General features: G+C 35.7%; 1 protein-coding gene across 1 annotated transcript in view; it reads left to right on the top strand.

Moving 5' to 3' along the window:
- Nucleotides 1-18573, top strand: part of Tpr (translocated promoter region, nuclear basket protein) — a 57530-nt gene that overhangs the window by 1673 nt on the left and 37284 nt on the right. The window contains exons 3-15 of the mRNA XM_034513043.2: nucleotides 463-567; nucleotides 3443-3516; nucleotides 7517-7613; nucleotides 8887-8990; nucleotides 9166-9330; nucleotides 11986-12078; nucleotides 12818-12898; nucleotides 12975-13062; nucleotides 14254-14394; nucleotides 14741-14832; nucleotides 15581-15778; nucleotides 17482-17589; nucleotides 18302-18528. Coding sequence (XP_034368934.1) covers nucleotides 463-567; nucleotides 3443-3516; nucleotides 7517-7613; nucleotides 8887-8990; nucleotides 9166-9330; nucleotides 11986-12078; nucleotides 12818-12898; nucleotides 12975-13062; nucleotides 14254-14394; nucleotides 14741-14832; nucleotides 15581-15778; nucleotides 17482-17589; nucleotides 18302-18528 — 1573 coding nt within the window. The remainder of the gene's footprint in view (nucleotides 1-462; nucleotides 568-3442; nucleotides 3517-7516; nucleotides 7614-8886; nucleotides 8991-9165; nucleotides 9331-11985; nucleotides 12079-12817; nucleotides 12899-12974; nucleotides 13063-14253; nucleotides 14395-14740; nucleotides 14833-15580; nucleotides 15779-17481; nucleotides 17590-18301; nucleotides 18529-18573) is intronic.

Genomic DNA, 18573 nt, shown 5'->3' on the forward strand with positions numbered 1-18573 from the left:
ACACACAGTCAATACTGAGTGATTTATGTCCTGATACTGGGATGAAGTAGATAAATACAGTGGGAAGTCTACGGGTTTATTTTTACAGAAATATAAGTAGGTATAATTTAAATTATTTTTACATTAAACCTTTTAAAACAATGCAGTTTTTAACTTAAGTATTTTTTTGTTTATCAATCTCTTGAAGTCTGGAGAAAATTCCAAGATTCAACATTGCTGCCTGCCTACATGAAATTAATTTATGAATCTCCTTTTAGGCAATGTTGTCTTTTGTTTTATGCCAGTTGAGAATAATGGGAAAGTCCTTTTCAGTGTTTAATCTGTTTAATGAGATTACATTTTCCAATATTGTATCTTAAGTTTTGCAGTCAGTATTAGAAGAAATAAATAGTGGTATTAATACTGTTTTCAAGGGCATGTGTTCGTGATGTTATTCTTAGTGCTTGGACTTGTCTTTTGTAGAACAACAATACTTTGAGATAGAGAAGAGGCTATCCCAGAGTCAGGAGAGGCTTGTTAATGAAACCCGGGAGTGTCAGAACTTGAGGCTGGAGCTTGAGAAGCTAAGTAAGTATTTGATGATATCTTTATAACTGTTCTTGGATGCCCAGTTACACCTTTGTGAAAAAGTCACATAGGCAGGGAGCCTGCCTCTCCTGGAAACAGGCTTTCCAGATAGCAAAGCCCTAAACAAGGTTACAAACAAGGTAAGAAACACCTAGCTCCCCTGCCTTCGGGCCCAGAGGTAGACTGATCACACTATGGACTCCAAAATTGTGTTATTCACTAGAAACTCGTCTTTTTACTTATAGTGTGGCTCAGCCATGGCATATACCTTTAATGTGAAAAGCTTTCTGCTTGAGTATTGTAAACAGGCAGAGCAAGCAACCAGTTGACAGGAAGTAAACATGGGATTATTAAGAAAAGAAAAGAAAAAAACAGCCGGGCGGTGGTGGCTCATGCCTTTAATCCCAGCACTTGGGAGGCAGAGGCAGGCGGATTTCTGAGTTCAAGGCCAGCCTGGTCTACAGAGTGAGTTCCAGGACAGCCAGGCCTACACAGAGAAACCCTGTCTCGAAAAACAAAACAAAAAAAAAAAAAAGAGAGAGAGAGAAAAGAAAAAAAAACAGAGAGTAAAAGGGAGTCAGGAAGTAGAAGGGAGGAACATTAGGTTTGAAGGAGATTTTTTTTTGAGATATCGTGAGGGGGGGGGCATTTGTTCCTGGACTTCAGCTGGGTGCTTTCTCTACCTCTATGAGCTTGCAGACTTTTACCCCAGCATCTACCTCCCGAGTCGTCATTGTAAAATCGATCGATTAAGATTTTTGTTAATAGAAAACACTGACCATTTTTATATCTCATAAATCATAGAGTTTCCTCATCCTAAATGCTTGAGACTTTCTAAATACCTTCCTCAACCGGAACCACGAAACAGTGGTTTTAGTCTAATTTGATGGTGTCAACAGACCTTGGGCCCACACTTCCCACTCACTGCTTCCTTAAAAAACACACTGCTCTCTCTGAGGGAGCCTAAGCTTTCCTTCACTGTCCTCTGAGTAAAGACATTCAGGCCGTGCCTTCTCAATGCCCTCTCTCTCCCTAAAACTAACACCTCTCTGTGAGCATCTACTTACAGTATGGGAAAATGCTCAGGAGGTTCCTCAGGAGCCCTTGTAGTTTCTGTTCTTATCATTTGTTCTTCATTCAGTAAAGGCATGGTAAGGACACTGGCTGTCACAGTCTGAAGACCTGGTTTCTAATTCTGACTGATAATAAAAGTGTTCTTGCCACGCATGCCAGATGGACGCATGTATATGGCTAGGCTTTTTTAAAAAGGATGAAAGTTGTTAGAAGCACATGTGTTTACATAGCTTTACACATCAAAGGTACTTTTGATAGTGATTGAAGTAGCTAAAATATGTACTTGAACATTTAAATAGTGATTTGTTTTCATAATAAAAATTTAAAGCTGGACAGTGATGGCACACGCCTTTAATCCCAGCACTTGGGAGGCTGGGGCAGGCAAATTTCTGAGTTCAAGGCCAGCCTGGTCTACAGAGTGATTTCTAGGACAGCCAAGGCTACACAGAAAAACCCTGTCTCAAAAAAACCAAAAAAGGAAAAAAAATTAAAGCCTACTGATTTCATTATTTCTTTTTATAGCTATGAGTCCAGAATATTTCTTTTATGAAGCCTGACTCCTGAGAAAGAGTTTAGGTGAAGTCTGTGACCTTCATAGGAGAATGCCACCTTTTTAACAAAGCTTGCCCAAAAATGTTGCTAAAGAATATTAGGAGAATGGCTCTGATTACTTCTTTTATGTGGTGTAAGTGAAGATAGGAATGAATGTAGACAAAAGGAGCTCCTTCTTATGGTGGACAATTGTACTTGAAGTGTGTGTATTTGTGTACACAGTTACAGAAAATAGTAAGTAAAATAAAATAGAAAATCTAGAGTAAGGGGTTTGTTTTCTTTTATAATAATAGAGTTTTAAAAATCTTGTTAAATTACCTGGGCATAGGAACTGGGGAGATGGCTCAAATGATTTAAGAGCTCTTGCTTTTCTCCAGGACCCAGGTTCAGTTCCCAGCTACTACATCAAGTAACTGACAAGACCCACAACCTTCTAAAATTCTAGCTCCTGGGCATCTAAAAACTTCTGCTTCCCTTAGGCACCTGTACACACATGCTTCTGCTCAACACAGGCACACATGTGTGCACATAAATGAAAATAAATCTTTTAAAATTGCTCGTACATAATGTAGGGTTTGCTTGTTTCCTCTTTGAAGCAAGGTCTCACTAGGTTAACCTGAGGAGCCCCAAGTCACTCTATAGACTAGGCTGTAGCTATCCTTGTAGTTACACTGCCTTCCAAGTGCTGGGATTATAAATGTGAATTTCTCTATGTCTGGTTTTAGATGCTTTCATGAAAGAAATTTTCAAATGTATATTTTTCTTATATAACTGTATTATAATTATTCGAGTTGAATACAGGAAGATAAATGTATCATAAGTATAAGAGCACAAACATTTTTTTCTATGTGAAAGGCATGATTCTTAGTGATTAAAAAAAACATCGAACTGCAGATGTTTATTATAATATGTAATGAATACATTTTATGTAGTTCAAATCACATTATAATGTTTATTGGTCCTGACCTGCTTGCTTTTTTTATATAAATTGACCTAGAAAATGGAATTTAAAAATTGACATTGCTAATTTTACTCCAGATTGGGAATAAAGTATCTATATGTGATTGTAGCATACTTAAACTTTTAGTCTGGAATATATTAAGATCGGAATGTATTTGCAAACTTGAAATATAGTCATAAATCAGTATGGACTACAGTTCTTCATTTTAAAAATGTGTGATGGTGGTAGTTGGGTGAAAATACAAATTTTAGTTAATGTACCTGTGTTCATTACATCCCTTTTGTCTAGATAACCAAGTAAAAGTGTTAACTGAGAAAAACAAAGAACTTGAAACTGCTCAAGACCGTAATCTAGGCATTCAGGTAAAAAGCTGTCTAGTAAATAAAGCTGATTGAAATTATGATACTTAAAAGTTTTCTGTTCTGCTTTTATGTATTCAATAGTATTCAACTAGAAGGTGAAACGTTTTACTAGAAGTTGCCAACAAATATATAGAAATGTATACACATACATACAGTTTTTCCCAGTTGGTTTTTTTATGTGTTATCTATTGAATAGCAACTGTAGCCCAGCATTCATGGTATTTTGATACGCTTGGGAGCTGGGGCACTCTACATTGGTGACTGTTTCTTTAGAGCCGTGATAAGAATAACAGTAAATGTGATAATAAGGATTGCTACTATATTCTTTTAATAGAGGAGTGATACCCAGTCTTTAACCATATAAAACTATACTTTTAAAATTACATTTGATTTGAGACTCAGATATGTTTTTTAAAATTATGCAAGAAAAACATGCTTTCAGATTCTGTATAGGAGCATAATATACCCAAAGTATTTTGGTAAATTAATTTGCAAGGAATATACAGTGTTTTAAGCCCTTTAAATTTTTTAATTTGTTGTTGTTTGGGTTTTGTTTGCCTTGGTATTAAAAGAAAATGTTAGTTTTCAGAAAACTTAAAATACGTATTTATATGTGGAAGAATAACAGCATGTTCTTGAGTGAGGTGGGTTTCCAAATTAACATAGGCTTTAATGCAAGGTCCTGATACACATTCTAAGCTTGATGAAACAGCAACAGAGTGAAGTCTATAGCCCAGAAGAACAATGGATACGCAAATAGATAGAATTTAACAAAAAACTAGAAAATGATATGTTTAAACTGCCTTGTAGGCCAGCTTTCTGTTAGACACTGTAATAAAGCACCACATAGAACATACTTATTTAACTATATAAACATAGAGGCTTATTTTCATTGACAATTTTATAGGTTTCTGACCAAAGTCAGTTTGCTGTATTGTTTTGGGCCAATGACAAGCCACACACTGCCCTGTCCAGCAGGCCGGTAACTGGGACCAGGGAATCACCTGAAAAAGAGAATGGGGCACAAGGGTACTCAAAGAACGGCCAGCAAGTCAAGAAGTCTGACCAAGCTGTCAAATTTTTATTGTTCCCACACCGTGTTATATACACATAGAAGCAGGATATGGGGAGGGGGATGACATAGGATCTCTTTGTTTCTGAGGAGTGCAGGTGTTCTCAGGGGGAGTTCAGATGTTCTCAAGAACAGGATATTGGCTGGGTGAAGGTGGAGACTTGTAAATAACTATTAGATATTGCTGAAATAAAGAGAGGAAAACACAGATGAAAAAAGACCCTTCATAGTGCAAAAGAGCAGTGACTCCTGCCCAAAGCTGGCCTCGCACTCCTAATATATTATCCTCCTGTCAGAGCCTCCTAGGTTATTAGTATTACAAGCTTGAGCCACACATAATTCTTAACCAGATTTCAGAAGCACTCTTAACTGAAGAGGAAGGAATAATTCTAAAGTTTGCATAGAACCAAAGAATAACCCTGAATAGGCAAAGCAGTGCTGAGAAATAACAACAGAGTTGAATGTATGAGATTTCTTGATTTCAGATTTATAATACACAGTATAGTAACCCAATAATTTGGTCTTATGTTGACATAAAATAGGAGTAGAGACCAACAGAGTTAGGGCTGAGAATTAATAAATATATACTCCCTGTTAATGTTTTACAAGGACACTAGAGAACAAAAGATGGAAATTGTTGTTCTAGTGAATAATAGTGTTGCCTAGAAATACAAAATACAACAATGAATATGGAGTACCATCAACAGAAAATTGGTTTGGTGGTGATGGGTTTTGTTTTGTCTTTTAATCTATTTTTCTTGGAACTATAAAACTGGATGACAGCAGGGGCAAAACTTTGAATTTGACAATGGTCTTTTTGGAAATCACACCAAATGTTTAAGCCATAAGAACAAAAATAATTATGACCATAGCAAACAAAAGACCTTGTGTGCTACAAAGGAAATAAAGCAAAACAGTAGCTACCAGGAATAGGGGGCAGAGAAATAGCTGTAAGCCACTTATATGATAAGGGCCTAATATCCAACTTTTATAAAGAATAGTAGAAATAAGTAATTTTCTTTGAAAGTGGACAAAAGACATGACTTAATTTTCAAAGAAGACAGAAATGATCAGGTATATGAAAGAGGTCTCATTTGTTAATTATAAAAGAAGTAAGAAAATACATGAACACACAGTTTGGTAATAACACATGGTTATTAAAGATATATTGGCAGGAATACAGAGAAAAGAGAACAATTTTTATTTATTGCTGATTGTACATTGCTGATTTATGTGTAGCTTGATACAACCAATGTGAAAAACAATATAGAGGTTCATAAACTAAATATAGAACTATCCTGTAACCTAGCAGTTCTTCTCCTGGGTATAATATTCAGAGGAATCTCTACATTGTAAAGGTAGGCTTACTCATCCATGTTTTTTGCTGCATGGATCAAAGTAGCCAAAAGTTTGGAAACAACCTGTAGTTAGTCACAGACAAATGGATAAAGAAAACTGCTGTGTGCTTTGGTCTTAAAAAAAAATGTTATGTGCAAATATAGAGAACATGTGAATAAGCCATACACTGAGAAACGATGTGGCTTGTCTAGAGTCATCTAAGCAATTAGTCAGATATATGGAGACAGAGATAAAGCTGATTGGCAGGTTGAAGGAATAAATATGTCTTATGTTTCATAAGAATGAAAAAGTCTCACAATTGAATGTATATAAGGGTTCTTGTTAATAACATTATATTGTGTTATTACTTGGTAAAATAGATTTCTTACCTACTCTGATAAAATAAATGAGATTCATTCACTTAATTATAGTCATCATTTGATATGGTTTTATCTATATGTGTTACACACTTATATTAACAGTTTTATTTAAAAGAGGTTTCTAAGTGTGAAAGCATTTTAAGGACTTACGCTCAGCACTTAAATCATATACATCAGGCTTGAAAACCAGAGTTTGAATCCCTAAAACCCACAAGTGTTTGGTGGGTATGGTTGCCATTTTGTAATTTCAGGGCAGGAAGGACTAAGTGATCCCCTGAACTAGACTATAAAGACAGCTGTCTTAGTGAACTCTAAGTTCAGTTGAAACGTTACCTCAATGAGTCGAAACCAATCAAGAATTAGCAACAGGACCTTTGTTCCCTGAGCCATGGCTCTGGCCCTTGTTTTGAGGGTGGTCTTAATCTTTTTGAGTTAGGGTCTCTTTCTAAGTAAATAAATCTTTTTTAAAAACATTAGAGAGAGACAAAGGAAATATGTATAAATGATTAGTAGGTACATAAATGTTTCTCAGCTTATAACAGAAAATTTAAAATTTTGCATTTGAAGTTTAGTTCTTCACATAAAAATATGCATATAAGCCATTAAGTCTGTTTATAATATATGACTTCTTTCAAGTGGTAAGGAAACTGTTACAAGAAAAATACATACAAAGGAAGTATATTGCATAAGTAATGAATGAGAGCACAAAATGTTTGTAGTAACAAAAAAATACAGGTTAAAGCAATAGTAAGATAATTGTTTCACATCCATGTGTTGGCATGTTCCCCTGGCCCATTCTAAGTGTTCAGTTGTTGGTTAAGTGATTGGTATTGTTGCTTATAACTCTAAAAGCCTCGTAAGGAACCTCTCAAGAAGAAATAAAACCCAAACACAAATGCGTGATTGTTCCCACAATTGATTTTTTAAGTCATGCATATTATCTATTAAATACCTAAATATAAAGGCTATATGAATAATTAGGACACTTCGGTGTGATGAGTGACATGCATTCATAAGCCTAGGAAAAAAGAATTTAAAACTCAAAAATAGAGGTGTTATGATTAGGAATACTTTAATTTGTTGATACTCAAGTTATAAGGAAAGAAAGCATTTTTAAGTGACTGCTTCATGTTAGTTGAATTGATGGTTCAAATACTTGTATTGATTGTTTAACTTATGTTCTTGAACTTGCTATTTCTTGATATGACAGAGTCAGTTTACAAGAACAAAGGAAGAGTTAGAAGCTGAAAAAAGAGATTTAATCAGAACCAATGAGAGGTTATCTCAGGAAGTTGAATATTTAACAGGTATGAAAACATATTTATGCCTTTAACTGCATTCTTTGTTATTGTTGGTGCCAGGAGTTGCTTCTGATGTTGTATTTTTTTGTTGTTGTTCTGTTTCTTCAGTGTGAAAGTTCAGTTTAAAAATACTGTTGTTCCTTCCATATCTCTAGCCATTATCAAGACATTGGCCAGGTGTCATGTCACCTGCATTTAAATCCCAGTACTTAGGATTCAGTGGCAGGTAGACCTGAGTTTGAAGCCAACCTGTTCTACATAGTTTTAGGGCAGCCAGGCCTATATAGAGAAACCCTGTCTAGAAAATAAATAAAAGAATAAATCAAACTAGAGAATGGGCAGCTTACCTGAGTGCACACTGTAAAGGACACACTCCCTCAGCAACCATTAACTGCCAGTACCTCAGGGAGGGGTGGCCCTCATGGGCCCCACACCCTTCCATGATGAGATTGGCAGGCCCAGTCTCTTGCAAGTGTGGCCCAAGTAGCACATGTTCATGTTGCAGTGAGTTCAGGAGTGGGAGCAACTATAATTAAACTCAGTGGACCATGAAAAGAAGCCACGAGAAGGTTGGCAGAGGTCAGAGTATAGACAGACTCGCTATGAAGAAGGCTATTCGCAGAAAAAGAAAGGAGATACGGGAGAACACTGGACAGAAACTACTAAAGTTCATTAGACCGGTATAAAATGGTCTAAAAATTTTTTTAAACAGAAAAAATACTTAATTTTGGAGACAGGAATATAAAATGTATCACCATACCATGTTTGTCATATTTGTCAAAAATGAACTTTAAACAGTTATTGATACTTGCCTTTGGACTTTTAAAAATTTAATTTCTGTAAATAGGAAGAACGCTCACATGTTTATGTGTGTAGTAATGCTCAGCTTGGAACTGGGTTTTTAGAAGGAAGTGACTTTCGAGTGGCTGCTGATTGTGTTGATTAGCTAACTGGTGGTCATTAGGATTAAATGGTGGTCATTAGGATTAAATGAATTAGATTCATAAAAATATGATTATTGAACAGAAAAAATTAAATGTGTACATTTTTAATAGACAATTTTTATATTTCTCATTACCTCTTAACTTAAATGGTTTTAATAAAATAAAAAGGGTTTTAATACAAATTTAGTTTGTAATATAACAGAAACAAGCTAAACCAGGGTGTTGAAAAGCATTTTGTGTTAAAGGTTTATATCTCTAATATATTTTGTTACTTTCTATCTGCAAGTGTTAGCTAGTCATTATTTTCAAATGCTCACTCTCACCTTCCTTTCTAGAGGATGTTAAACGTCTAAATGAAAAACTTAAAGAAAGCAATACGACAAAGGGTGAACTTCAGTTAAAGCTGGATGAACTTCAAGCTTCTGATGTTGCTGTAAAGGCAAGTAATACTGACTCCAAATAAACGAAGACTCAAATGCCTAATCATCTATTTGTTACTGTATTTTTGTGTTATCTTACTTAATAATCTAATTTCTACTCTGAAATAAAGATCATGTGTCCCTGAGCTACATTTATTTAAAATAGTTAAATACTACTTTAAAAATTTCTTTTAGTACCGAGAAAAACGCTTAGAGCAAGAAAAGGAATTGCTACACAATCAGAATTCATGGCTGAACACAGAGTTGAAAACCAAAACTGATGAGCTGTTGGCTCTAGGAAGAGAAAAAGGAAATGAAATCTTGGAACTTAAGTGTAATCTCGAAAACAAAAAAGAAGAGGTGAGTAGTAAAATTACCTTCCTTATGTTAGAGTTGGCCTTTGTACATCAGTAAGTGACAGATACCTCCTCAGTTATAAAACTTGTGTTGCATGTGACAGCAGAGCTCAACTTTGACCTAGGGGAATGTTTAGAGGATTTTATAGTGACATTTTATACCACCCGCTCGAATAATAAACCTTTCTTTCCAAAGATAACATTTAGAAGTAGCCCCTTTTTGTGAATTATGTTCAAACATGCTCCATCAGTTGATTTTTCTCTATTTTGACTTACAGTACACTGTTAATTTGCATTGTATGACAATGGAAATTTAAAGTACAAAGACAGGATCAGGCTAATGAACTCTTGTTTATTTAATTTCCTTTTTTTTTGGTCAGTCTTATCAATTGGAGAGACAATAAACCCAGAGACTTTGCTCCTCTCTCTTGTTACTATAATGATGTAAGTTCAGTCAATTGGTCTGTTCTTGTTATTCTTACAGAAGTGGGACATTTGGTGCACTGAATGGTTGCATGCAAACATTAAGAGAATGCAATACATGATTACTATGTTAATTCCAAAAGACTAAAATATGTTTAATGACAAAGCCATTTAAAGTCAAATAAAGAAATGAGCATCAAGTAAAGGTTGACCTGTAAGAAGAGTCTCCATGTTTTAACTCATTTGTTGATTTCTTGCACTAGGCCTTGTAGTTTCTTCAGTTCCACCTATGTTTACCCTGGGAGCTGCTGTTAAACACACTTCTCACTGTGTAGATCAGAGTCCACAGTGATCATCTTACCTAAAACAACTTTTGACTAGGAGTTTGAAAAATGTTTTTGGTTTTTTGGTTGTTTTTTTATTTTGATTTTTGTTTTTGTTTTGTTTTTTGAGACAGGCTTTCTCTGTGTAGTTCTGGCTGTCCTGGAACTCACTCTGTAGACCAGGCTGGCCTCAAACTCAGAAATCCGCCTGCCTCTGCCTCCAAGTGCTGGGATTAAAGGTGTGCACCACCACTGCCCGGCAAAAAAAGTTTTTGGATCAGGACTAATCTTTTCAGTAGAGTCAGTTACAATAGTTAATGTTCAACAGATTTCTGATTGTAACCTAATTTAAAATTGTGGCAAAGGAAGTACTCCACAGAGAAACCATTTAAAAGCATGTGCACTTGCTGGAAAATTAAAACAATGTCAAATTTGTGGTTGGAACAACAGTAGTACCATTAAAATTTCTCAACAACATTAGCCTTATTTTCCAATCATTGAAATATTGAGTTGTTCTGGATAGGTTTGATTATTGTTAATTCCTTCTTACATAAAAATACATCCTAAGGGCCCAAACCAGATAATTCCCTGTGGAATCCTTATTTATTCACTACGGGATGACTAATATGGAAGACTTTTTAGTATCAACCTTGTACTCTAGTATTAAGTGATTGTGTGGCTTTATGCTAATGACAGTAGAATTAGAATTAAAAGCTTATTTATGGTTAAAATTATCTTTTACTTGCATTTTCTTCAGTTTTGGACATAATTTAACTACACTGTTTGTAGTTTTTGCTAGTTGGAAATTTTAACAAGGAATTTATGAGTGAGTCTAAAAGCCTAAAACCTGTATAAATACCTAAAGCCTGTCTAAAGGTCCAAGAATGTAATTTGAATGAATGGGTAATCATTTGCAATATCTGTTTGTCATGTGGTAAACTAGAGTATCTCTCAGACCACACAAGGATTTGTATTTGACGTAGTAGCATGTCCAATGTTCACCTAAGCTGGCTGAAGATGGTGTCAATTATAAAATCTTGTTATGCATGAACAGAGATAAGGCCTATGGAAAAGAGGAAGAACAACAAAGGTTTTGTGGTAGGGAATTCTTGTTGCATCATCTCCAGGGCCCAAAATGTTACTTCTGAGGAGGATTACTCCTGGTGAGATTTACTTTGAGGGTTTATAGTGGGCAAACACTTCCAGACATGTGGAACAGCTCTCTTAAGAGAAGCCCTGCGATTTTTCCACAGTGTAGGCGGTAAGGAACTTAGTATGGACCTCCAACAAGGTTCAGGAGTCTTCTCTGAGATGATTTTCAAGAGACTGTGTCCAGGTCATATACTGAGAAAGGACTGGCTGCCATCATGAGGTGATGGATTGTGTTTGCCTTCTCTCACCAAATACAGTAGTCTGATCTTAATATTATCTGAAACTTACACTTTTATGAGATTCTTTTCAGTGGATTTCCTCAAAAGTAAACCGTTTTGAGTTATATCCACTGTCTGAACTAAAGGTCTTTCTCCTGCTGCTGGGGACCAAGCACTCTCGGTGGCATTGCCTGTTTGAAGGTAGAGCACTGTTCTCCGGTGGTAAAGATCACAGTGATGAAGTCAAGTATCGTTGTAGGTAGACTTAAGATTCCACTGGGCTTTTAAATTACATACTCAGTAGACACAGTGGACAGCAGGAACATTGTGGAGGCTGGAATGTATGCTAAAGGAATTTTATTGCATGCTGGTGACAGGAATGCTGTCTTATAACCACATTTTCTTAGTCATGCCTATGTAGTATAGATTTCCCTTTTTTTTTTTTTTTTTTTTTTTTTTTTTTGAGGGGATATATTTTAGTTTTGACAGTACAAACTTCATATCAAATGAACTCAGTTGTTTTGACTCCCCATTTGTTTATAGGTTTTGAGACTGGAAGAACAGATGAATGGCTTGAAAACATCAAACGAACATCTTCAGAAACATGTAGAGGATTTGTTGACAAAATTAAAAGAGGTATATGATAACCACTTAAGAATATTTTTATTGTTTTGATTTTGTTGTGGTGGTATGGTGTTTTGCTTTAGTCTGATCTCCCTGGGCTGGCCTTAAGGCTTGCAGTGTAGCCGAGGATAGCTTTGAACTCTTAAAACTTCTGTTTCCACCTACAGAGTTCTGGGGTTAGAGGTGTACTCCCGTCACACTGGTTTTTATACAATGCTGGGGTCAGCACACTAGTCAAGATTCTACCAACGGAGCTATGTGCCAATCCCTAAAATAAGTTTCATTACAAAATTATGAAGGCATGTATATTTGTGTGATTTGGCAAAATAGTGACCCCGCTTCTATAGCCTCAAGCTGCCTTCAAATTCATAATCCTCAGCTCTTAAATTAATGATAGGATTGTAAGCCTGTACTATCATACCTGTCAGAGACCATGTTCTCATCTTTTGCCAACACCAATAAAACAGTCAGAATGGCTCCAAATGTTCTCTATGCTGATAGAATCATAAATAGCAGTTACGTGCTCTAGACTAAGTACTAGGTACAAAACCAGTGCGAGTTCATTGTAATTTTATTATTTTGCTTGAAAAGTACTATTTGATTCTCAAAGTAATTTACTATCAGAAATCAGTTTCATGTGTAGTCTTTACAAATGTAGTCTTCCTGTCTTGATGTTTCACAAATATCTTAAATATTCAAGCTGTACTTGCTAGTATACACATATAAAATTGAGCTTTTACTTTGTTTTTAGGCCAAAGAACAGCAGGCCAGCATGGAAGAGAAATTCCACAACGAATTAAATGCTCACATAAAGCTGTCTAATCTATACAAGGTAAGTCCTCCAGCACACACATTAGTATCCTGGTGTTGGATTCCTGGCTGCTGTTGACTTTATGATTACCTTGCAGAGCGCTGCTGATGACTCGGAGGCAAAGAGTAATGAACTAACTCGGGCAGTGGATGAGCTGCACAAACTGCTCAAAGAAGCTGGAGAAGGTAAAACTCAGAGCGTGATAATGTGGCCTTGTACATTTCTTCAAATTTGTGTCACTGATTTAATTTAAAATAAGGATTGGCTTCAACCAGAACATTTCATGTAGAAGAAGGAGCCTAGGCTAAGAAGATTGGAATTCTATTTTAAAGCAAGTAGTATATTTAGAAATACAGATGCTGAGCTGGTGGTTTGTTTTTCTCCTTCGTCTTAGACATTTTGTGTACTCTCTTACACTGTCAGTCTGTGTGTGCGCGTGTTTAGTCAGTCATCCCATAGTGGGTATGCAGTGTTAAATAGTAATCCGTATGTAATCTAGAGACACTGAACTACATCACATGACAAACCTCATGTATTCCAAGTGATTATTCATTTAAATTACGTACCTGGACCTTGATATAAGCCTTAGGCTTTTAGGTAGGTTGTAGGCTCTTAGATTCAGCAATGATTCCTTGTTGAAATTTCAACCTAGAAAAACTACAGTTTTGCAGTTAAATTGTGCCAAAAACTGAAGAAAAGTCAAGGAAAATATTATTTTAAGCATATGTAGATAAACTTATATCTCAAAAATTGGTACCAGGACCCACCAAGAATACTTAAAGATCCTTAGTTCTCTTATTTAAAGTGGTGTAGGACTTTCTTGTAACCTGCACACATTGCCAGTCTTCATAACTCAGCTTTAGGTTATTCACAGCACTTCATGCAGTGTAAGTAGGGCCTGCTTTATTGTTTTGGTGAGGATGAGAAAATGGTCTGCATTTTCAGTACACATACAGCTTTTTTTTTTCTGATTATTTTCAAGCCACAGCTGAATCTAACAGATGGAATCAGGGAAATGGAAGGCCAACAATGTTTATGATCTGTATCTTTGTGTTTATTTATCTTTTCTATTTGTTTCTTCTATTTTAAACTAAAGGTCAAAATTGATTCCAAAGATGTACATAGTGGTCCTCTCTGCTATTCATGCTCTCTTGTGGTTTTGTTGGTGAGAAATACTAAAAAGAGGCTCAGCTAGACTCATCAGACCGAAACATTTAAAGGCTGACAAGTAGAGCCAGGTTTTGAGTGGATAATCATCAAGTGTAGCCTCTAGAATTTAATGTTGTCTCCAGGAGGAAAGATTCTTAATGTGTTTTAGTTAGTAACTACAATTTTTTAATGATGGTTTTCAATATTCTGTCTTTTAAAATGTTTAGCCAACAAAACAATACAAGATCATCTTCTACAAGTGGAAGAATCTAAAGATCAAATGGAAAAAGAAATGCTTGAGAAAATAGGAAAATTGGAAAAGGAATTAGAGAATGCAAATGACCTGCTTTCCGCTACAAAACGTAAAGGTGTGACTAAGACACTTGTTAATTCCTTGAGCTGCTTGAACATATCTATGTGGTAGCTTAAATTAAAATAACACCATTTCTGTTTTATGCTGCAATATAGAAAACTTATTTGAAAAATAATACACTGTCTTTACAGCATCATCAGATATAAATAGCATTTGATCACAATATTATTAATTTCTAGAACAGTTATTTTTAATTGTGTGGTCGCCATATTAGTGTTATTTAAAATATAAGTAAAAAATAAAATTAATATCACTATTCCTTCACTGGAAATATTCATTAGTGGCTTTCAGTTTTGCAATATTGCAAAAAGGCCAAAAAAAAAAAAATTGTGTTTGCACAGGAGCTATATTGTCTGAAGAAGAGCTTGCAGCCATGTCTCCTACCGCAGCAGCCGTAGCTAAAATTGTAAAGCCTGGCATGAAATTAACTGAGGTAAGAATGATACTAGATTATGTTTCATTATTACAGAAGTGCTCAGGCATCTCTGAAATTTATCTCCTCCTCCCCCGATTTATCTAATTACCTGATGATTAGCAGGTGATTTTTTTAAAGAGGTTTTCTTTGGCCAGTGAGGCACTTCCATGAGTAACACTTCAGCTGGCATTCTCAAAGATTATTTCTGTCCTCAAAACCTGTGTTGAGAGAAGCAGCTCACAGATGTTGTCATCTGACCTCCACATACACACTGGGGCATGCACCTGCACTCATAGATACATTTTTCACACACATATAATAATAAATGTTTTAAAAATAAAGGAGGGGGTGCTGGGCTGAAGAGGCACCTCAGTGGTTAAAAGTACCTACTGTTCTTGAGAGGTCCCAAGTGCAATTCCCAGTACCCACGTCCAGCAGTTCACAATAACTTTCCCCAGCTCAAGTGCGTCTGTCACCTTCTGGCCTCCTTATGTACATTCTCTGAAATGAACGTAGTCATGCTCCCCCCTCCCCAAACACACACACACACACACATACAGATACCAGACACATACACATAATCAAAATAAATAAGTCTAAATAAAAAATGAACTTGTTAACTGTTTGGTTTGTAGTTATATGTGGCAAAAAGCATATACTTCCTTTTATGTAAGTGGTAAGAGATGTTTATTATGAGCCCCCATAGGCTAGATACTCCTGTAGTTACATTTCAACTTAGTGAGATGACCACCTTTTCTGTTTCTAGCTGTATAATGCCTATGTGGAAACCCAGGATCAGTTGCTTTTGGAAAAACTAGAAAATAAAAGGATTAATAAGTATCTGGATGAGATAGTAAAAGAAGTGGAAGCCAAAGCACCGATTTTGAAACGCCAGCGTGAAGAGTATGAGCGTGCGCAGAAAGCTGTGGCCAGTCTGTCCGCAAAGCTTGAACAAGCTATGAAGGTTGGTTCCATTGCTGAGCTTGAGCTTTAGGCACAGCTACTAATAAAACATCTGTACTGGGTACTTTTTTTATAAGTCTTTGCACTAGAAAAGCTTGAGCCTTTACACTACACTCCCACCATGACAAATTTTTACTGTGACTGAGCTAAATTGTAAGAGGCTTTTACATATGTTAAGATGATTGAGAGAGAAACCTCCTTGGACCACTCTTCAAATGTTCTAATAGTGCATTAGGAGGACATTGGCTAATTTAGCATAACCATTTTTTTTCTCAGAGGGTTTTGATAAGCCTGTCTAGAAATAATCATAGTTTGTTATTAGGTCACAGATTTTTATATCAGTTAAAAATTTAGCCTGCCTTAGTATGCGTTATTTTATGACAGCTCCTTTGCCATGTTAAAAGTTGCAAGTTCATGAATACCCTTTTGCTGTTGGAGGGCATGTCTTACTTACTGATAGAAGAGAGTTTATACTCTCCAGTTTACCTTTACTACCGGTATAGCATTTTACAGAGAACTCTTGAAGATTTAAGAGAACTTTATTGAGGAAATGTAGATAAATAAAATTATATCTTCTATTCTTAACTGATTTATTTTTCTCTTGGAGAATATGAGTAAATTGTATCCTTAATTCAGAATTTAATCTTGTGTTATAATTTAGAAGCCACTGACGTTCAGAAGTAGCTAATAAAGACTTTTGAATCAGAGTAACTTTACTCACTTTGCCATAAGGAACTGATGGCAGTCTGACAAATGAACCTTGTATTTCTATTTTCAGAGAGGTCTCTTGGGACCAATTAGATCTTTAAGTTTCTCTGTTAATAGGATATTGCCTTGATCATCTTGGTATGCCAAGTACATGTGGGTGGTTAATGGCCGACAGACTTATCAATTAGAATAGCAGATTCCACCTTACAAACCAGCTTGTTCCTTCACTGTCGTGTAATAATAATAGAAGGGCTTAACAGTCATTTCTGTATATTTTAATAACTGGAATTTTCTATCCACAACATGAATCATGTGTTTTCTAGTATAAATCTTCATCTTATTTGTAGGGTTCTAATTGCAACCCAACTGCATCTACTTTACATCTCAATTCATCTTGTACTTGATAGGTTTGTGAGTGCTGTCTTTTGTGCCTATTTCTGTACTTCTATTTTCACATTTTTTCCTCTTGCAGTTAAAGGTGTATGAACTACCAAGATGTATTTAAAATTATGTGAAAGTAACTATGAACCTAAATATGCATAAATTGGAACTAGAACTCAGATTTTCCTTTAATCCATCTGATCTTGTGCTAATGGGAGGGTTCTCAAAACTCCACCTCAAACCACTGATGCCGTAGTAGGAAACTGCAGAGACTTTGCTCACATACTCAGTGGCTACAGTTTTGATTGCTGCTTCTTTGCAAATTACTGTATACTTTTAATCAGGTCTTCTGTGTCTTACCCAGCATATTTAATTTTGATATCTCATGTGTTTCAGTCTAGCCATGGTTACTACTATTGATCCTTCTAATCATAAATATTCTGGGGTCATTTGGTAGTGAAATGTGAATTTGATACTTATTTGCAAAGTTGTACTGGACAACTTGTTAAGGGTAGAAAATGCTTAAGTGTCATATAACATATACATATTATATTTCTACTGTTTGATATATATCCTTGGTGACACTGAGTTTTCCATTGCATTTATATTTTAAAGGAGATTCAGCGATTGCAAGAGGATACTGATAAAGCCAACAAACATTCATCAGTACTTGAAAGGGACAACCAGAGAATGGAAATACAAATAAAAGATCTTTCACAACAGGTTAGAACATATGTGTGATTTTCAGGTTTCTTTGCAATGCTGACTGCCTAGTAATGTCTGAATCTTAATGTCTAAGGAAGTGCCTTTAGGAAAGGTGCACAGGATTCCAGTCCTTTAGTAGGAATGCTCCAGCACTTACAGTCTTGTCATTGTCTTCTCAGAGATTTTGATTGATCTTTCACATTGTTGGTGACATGTACCAATAAGTGCATATCAGAACGTATAAGTGTGGTTTTGCTAAAATTAGATTATACTGTGCATTACTCGTTACTACTGTTCCTTGAGAAGAGGACTTTTTCATGTTTAAACCCTGAATTCTCAGCCTCCTTCCTCATCTTCCTGAGTGCTGGGATTTCAGGTGCATACCACCATGTCTGCTCTTCCTCTGCCTGCCATATAAAACAAGCACTAAATAAGTTACTTGTAGTTTCCTGTTTAAAAAGTAGCCTTGATTCTGAAACTTTATTTTTCTACTTTATGTAACTTTTCTTTATATTAAAAATAACTTTCATTAAAATTTTTTTCTTAGTTTTTTTTTAACATCTAAAGTGATAGATTTTGATGTTTTTTTAAGATACTATATATTACCATTGGTTGGTTTTTTTTTTTTTTTAATAAGTGATACTGTCATTTAAAATTTTTGTTTCTTTCAGATGTTCCCATAACCAAAGGTAGTAATACTATTTTTATAACATTAAATTTTTGTTTCTAGATTAGAGTGCTTTTGATGGAACTTGAAGAAGCAAGGGGTAACCATGTGATTCGGGATGAGGAGGTCAGCTCTGCGGACATAAGTAGTTCGTCTGAAGTCATTTCGCAGCATCTAGTGTCTTATAGGAATATTGAAGAGCTTCAGCAGCAGAATCAGCGTCTGCTATTTGCTCTTCGAGAACTTGGGGAAACCAGGGAACGAGAAGAACAAGAGACAACTTCCTCTAAGTAAGCAGCGACCATGTCAGTGTGTTAAGCAGTAGTTATTGATAT

Source organism: Arvicanthis niloticus, chromosome 10, assembly GCF_011762505.2.
Source record: "Arvicanthis niloticus isolate mArvNil1 chromosome 10, mArvNil1.pat.X, whole genome shotgun sequence".
NCBI lineage: Eukaryota > Metazoa > Chordata > Mammalia > Rodentia > Muridae > Arvicanthis > Arvicanthis niloticus.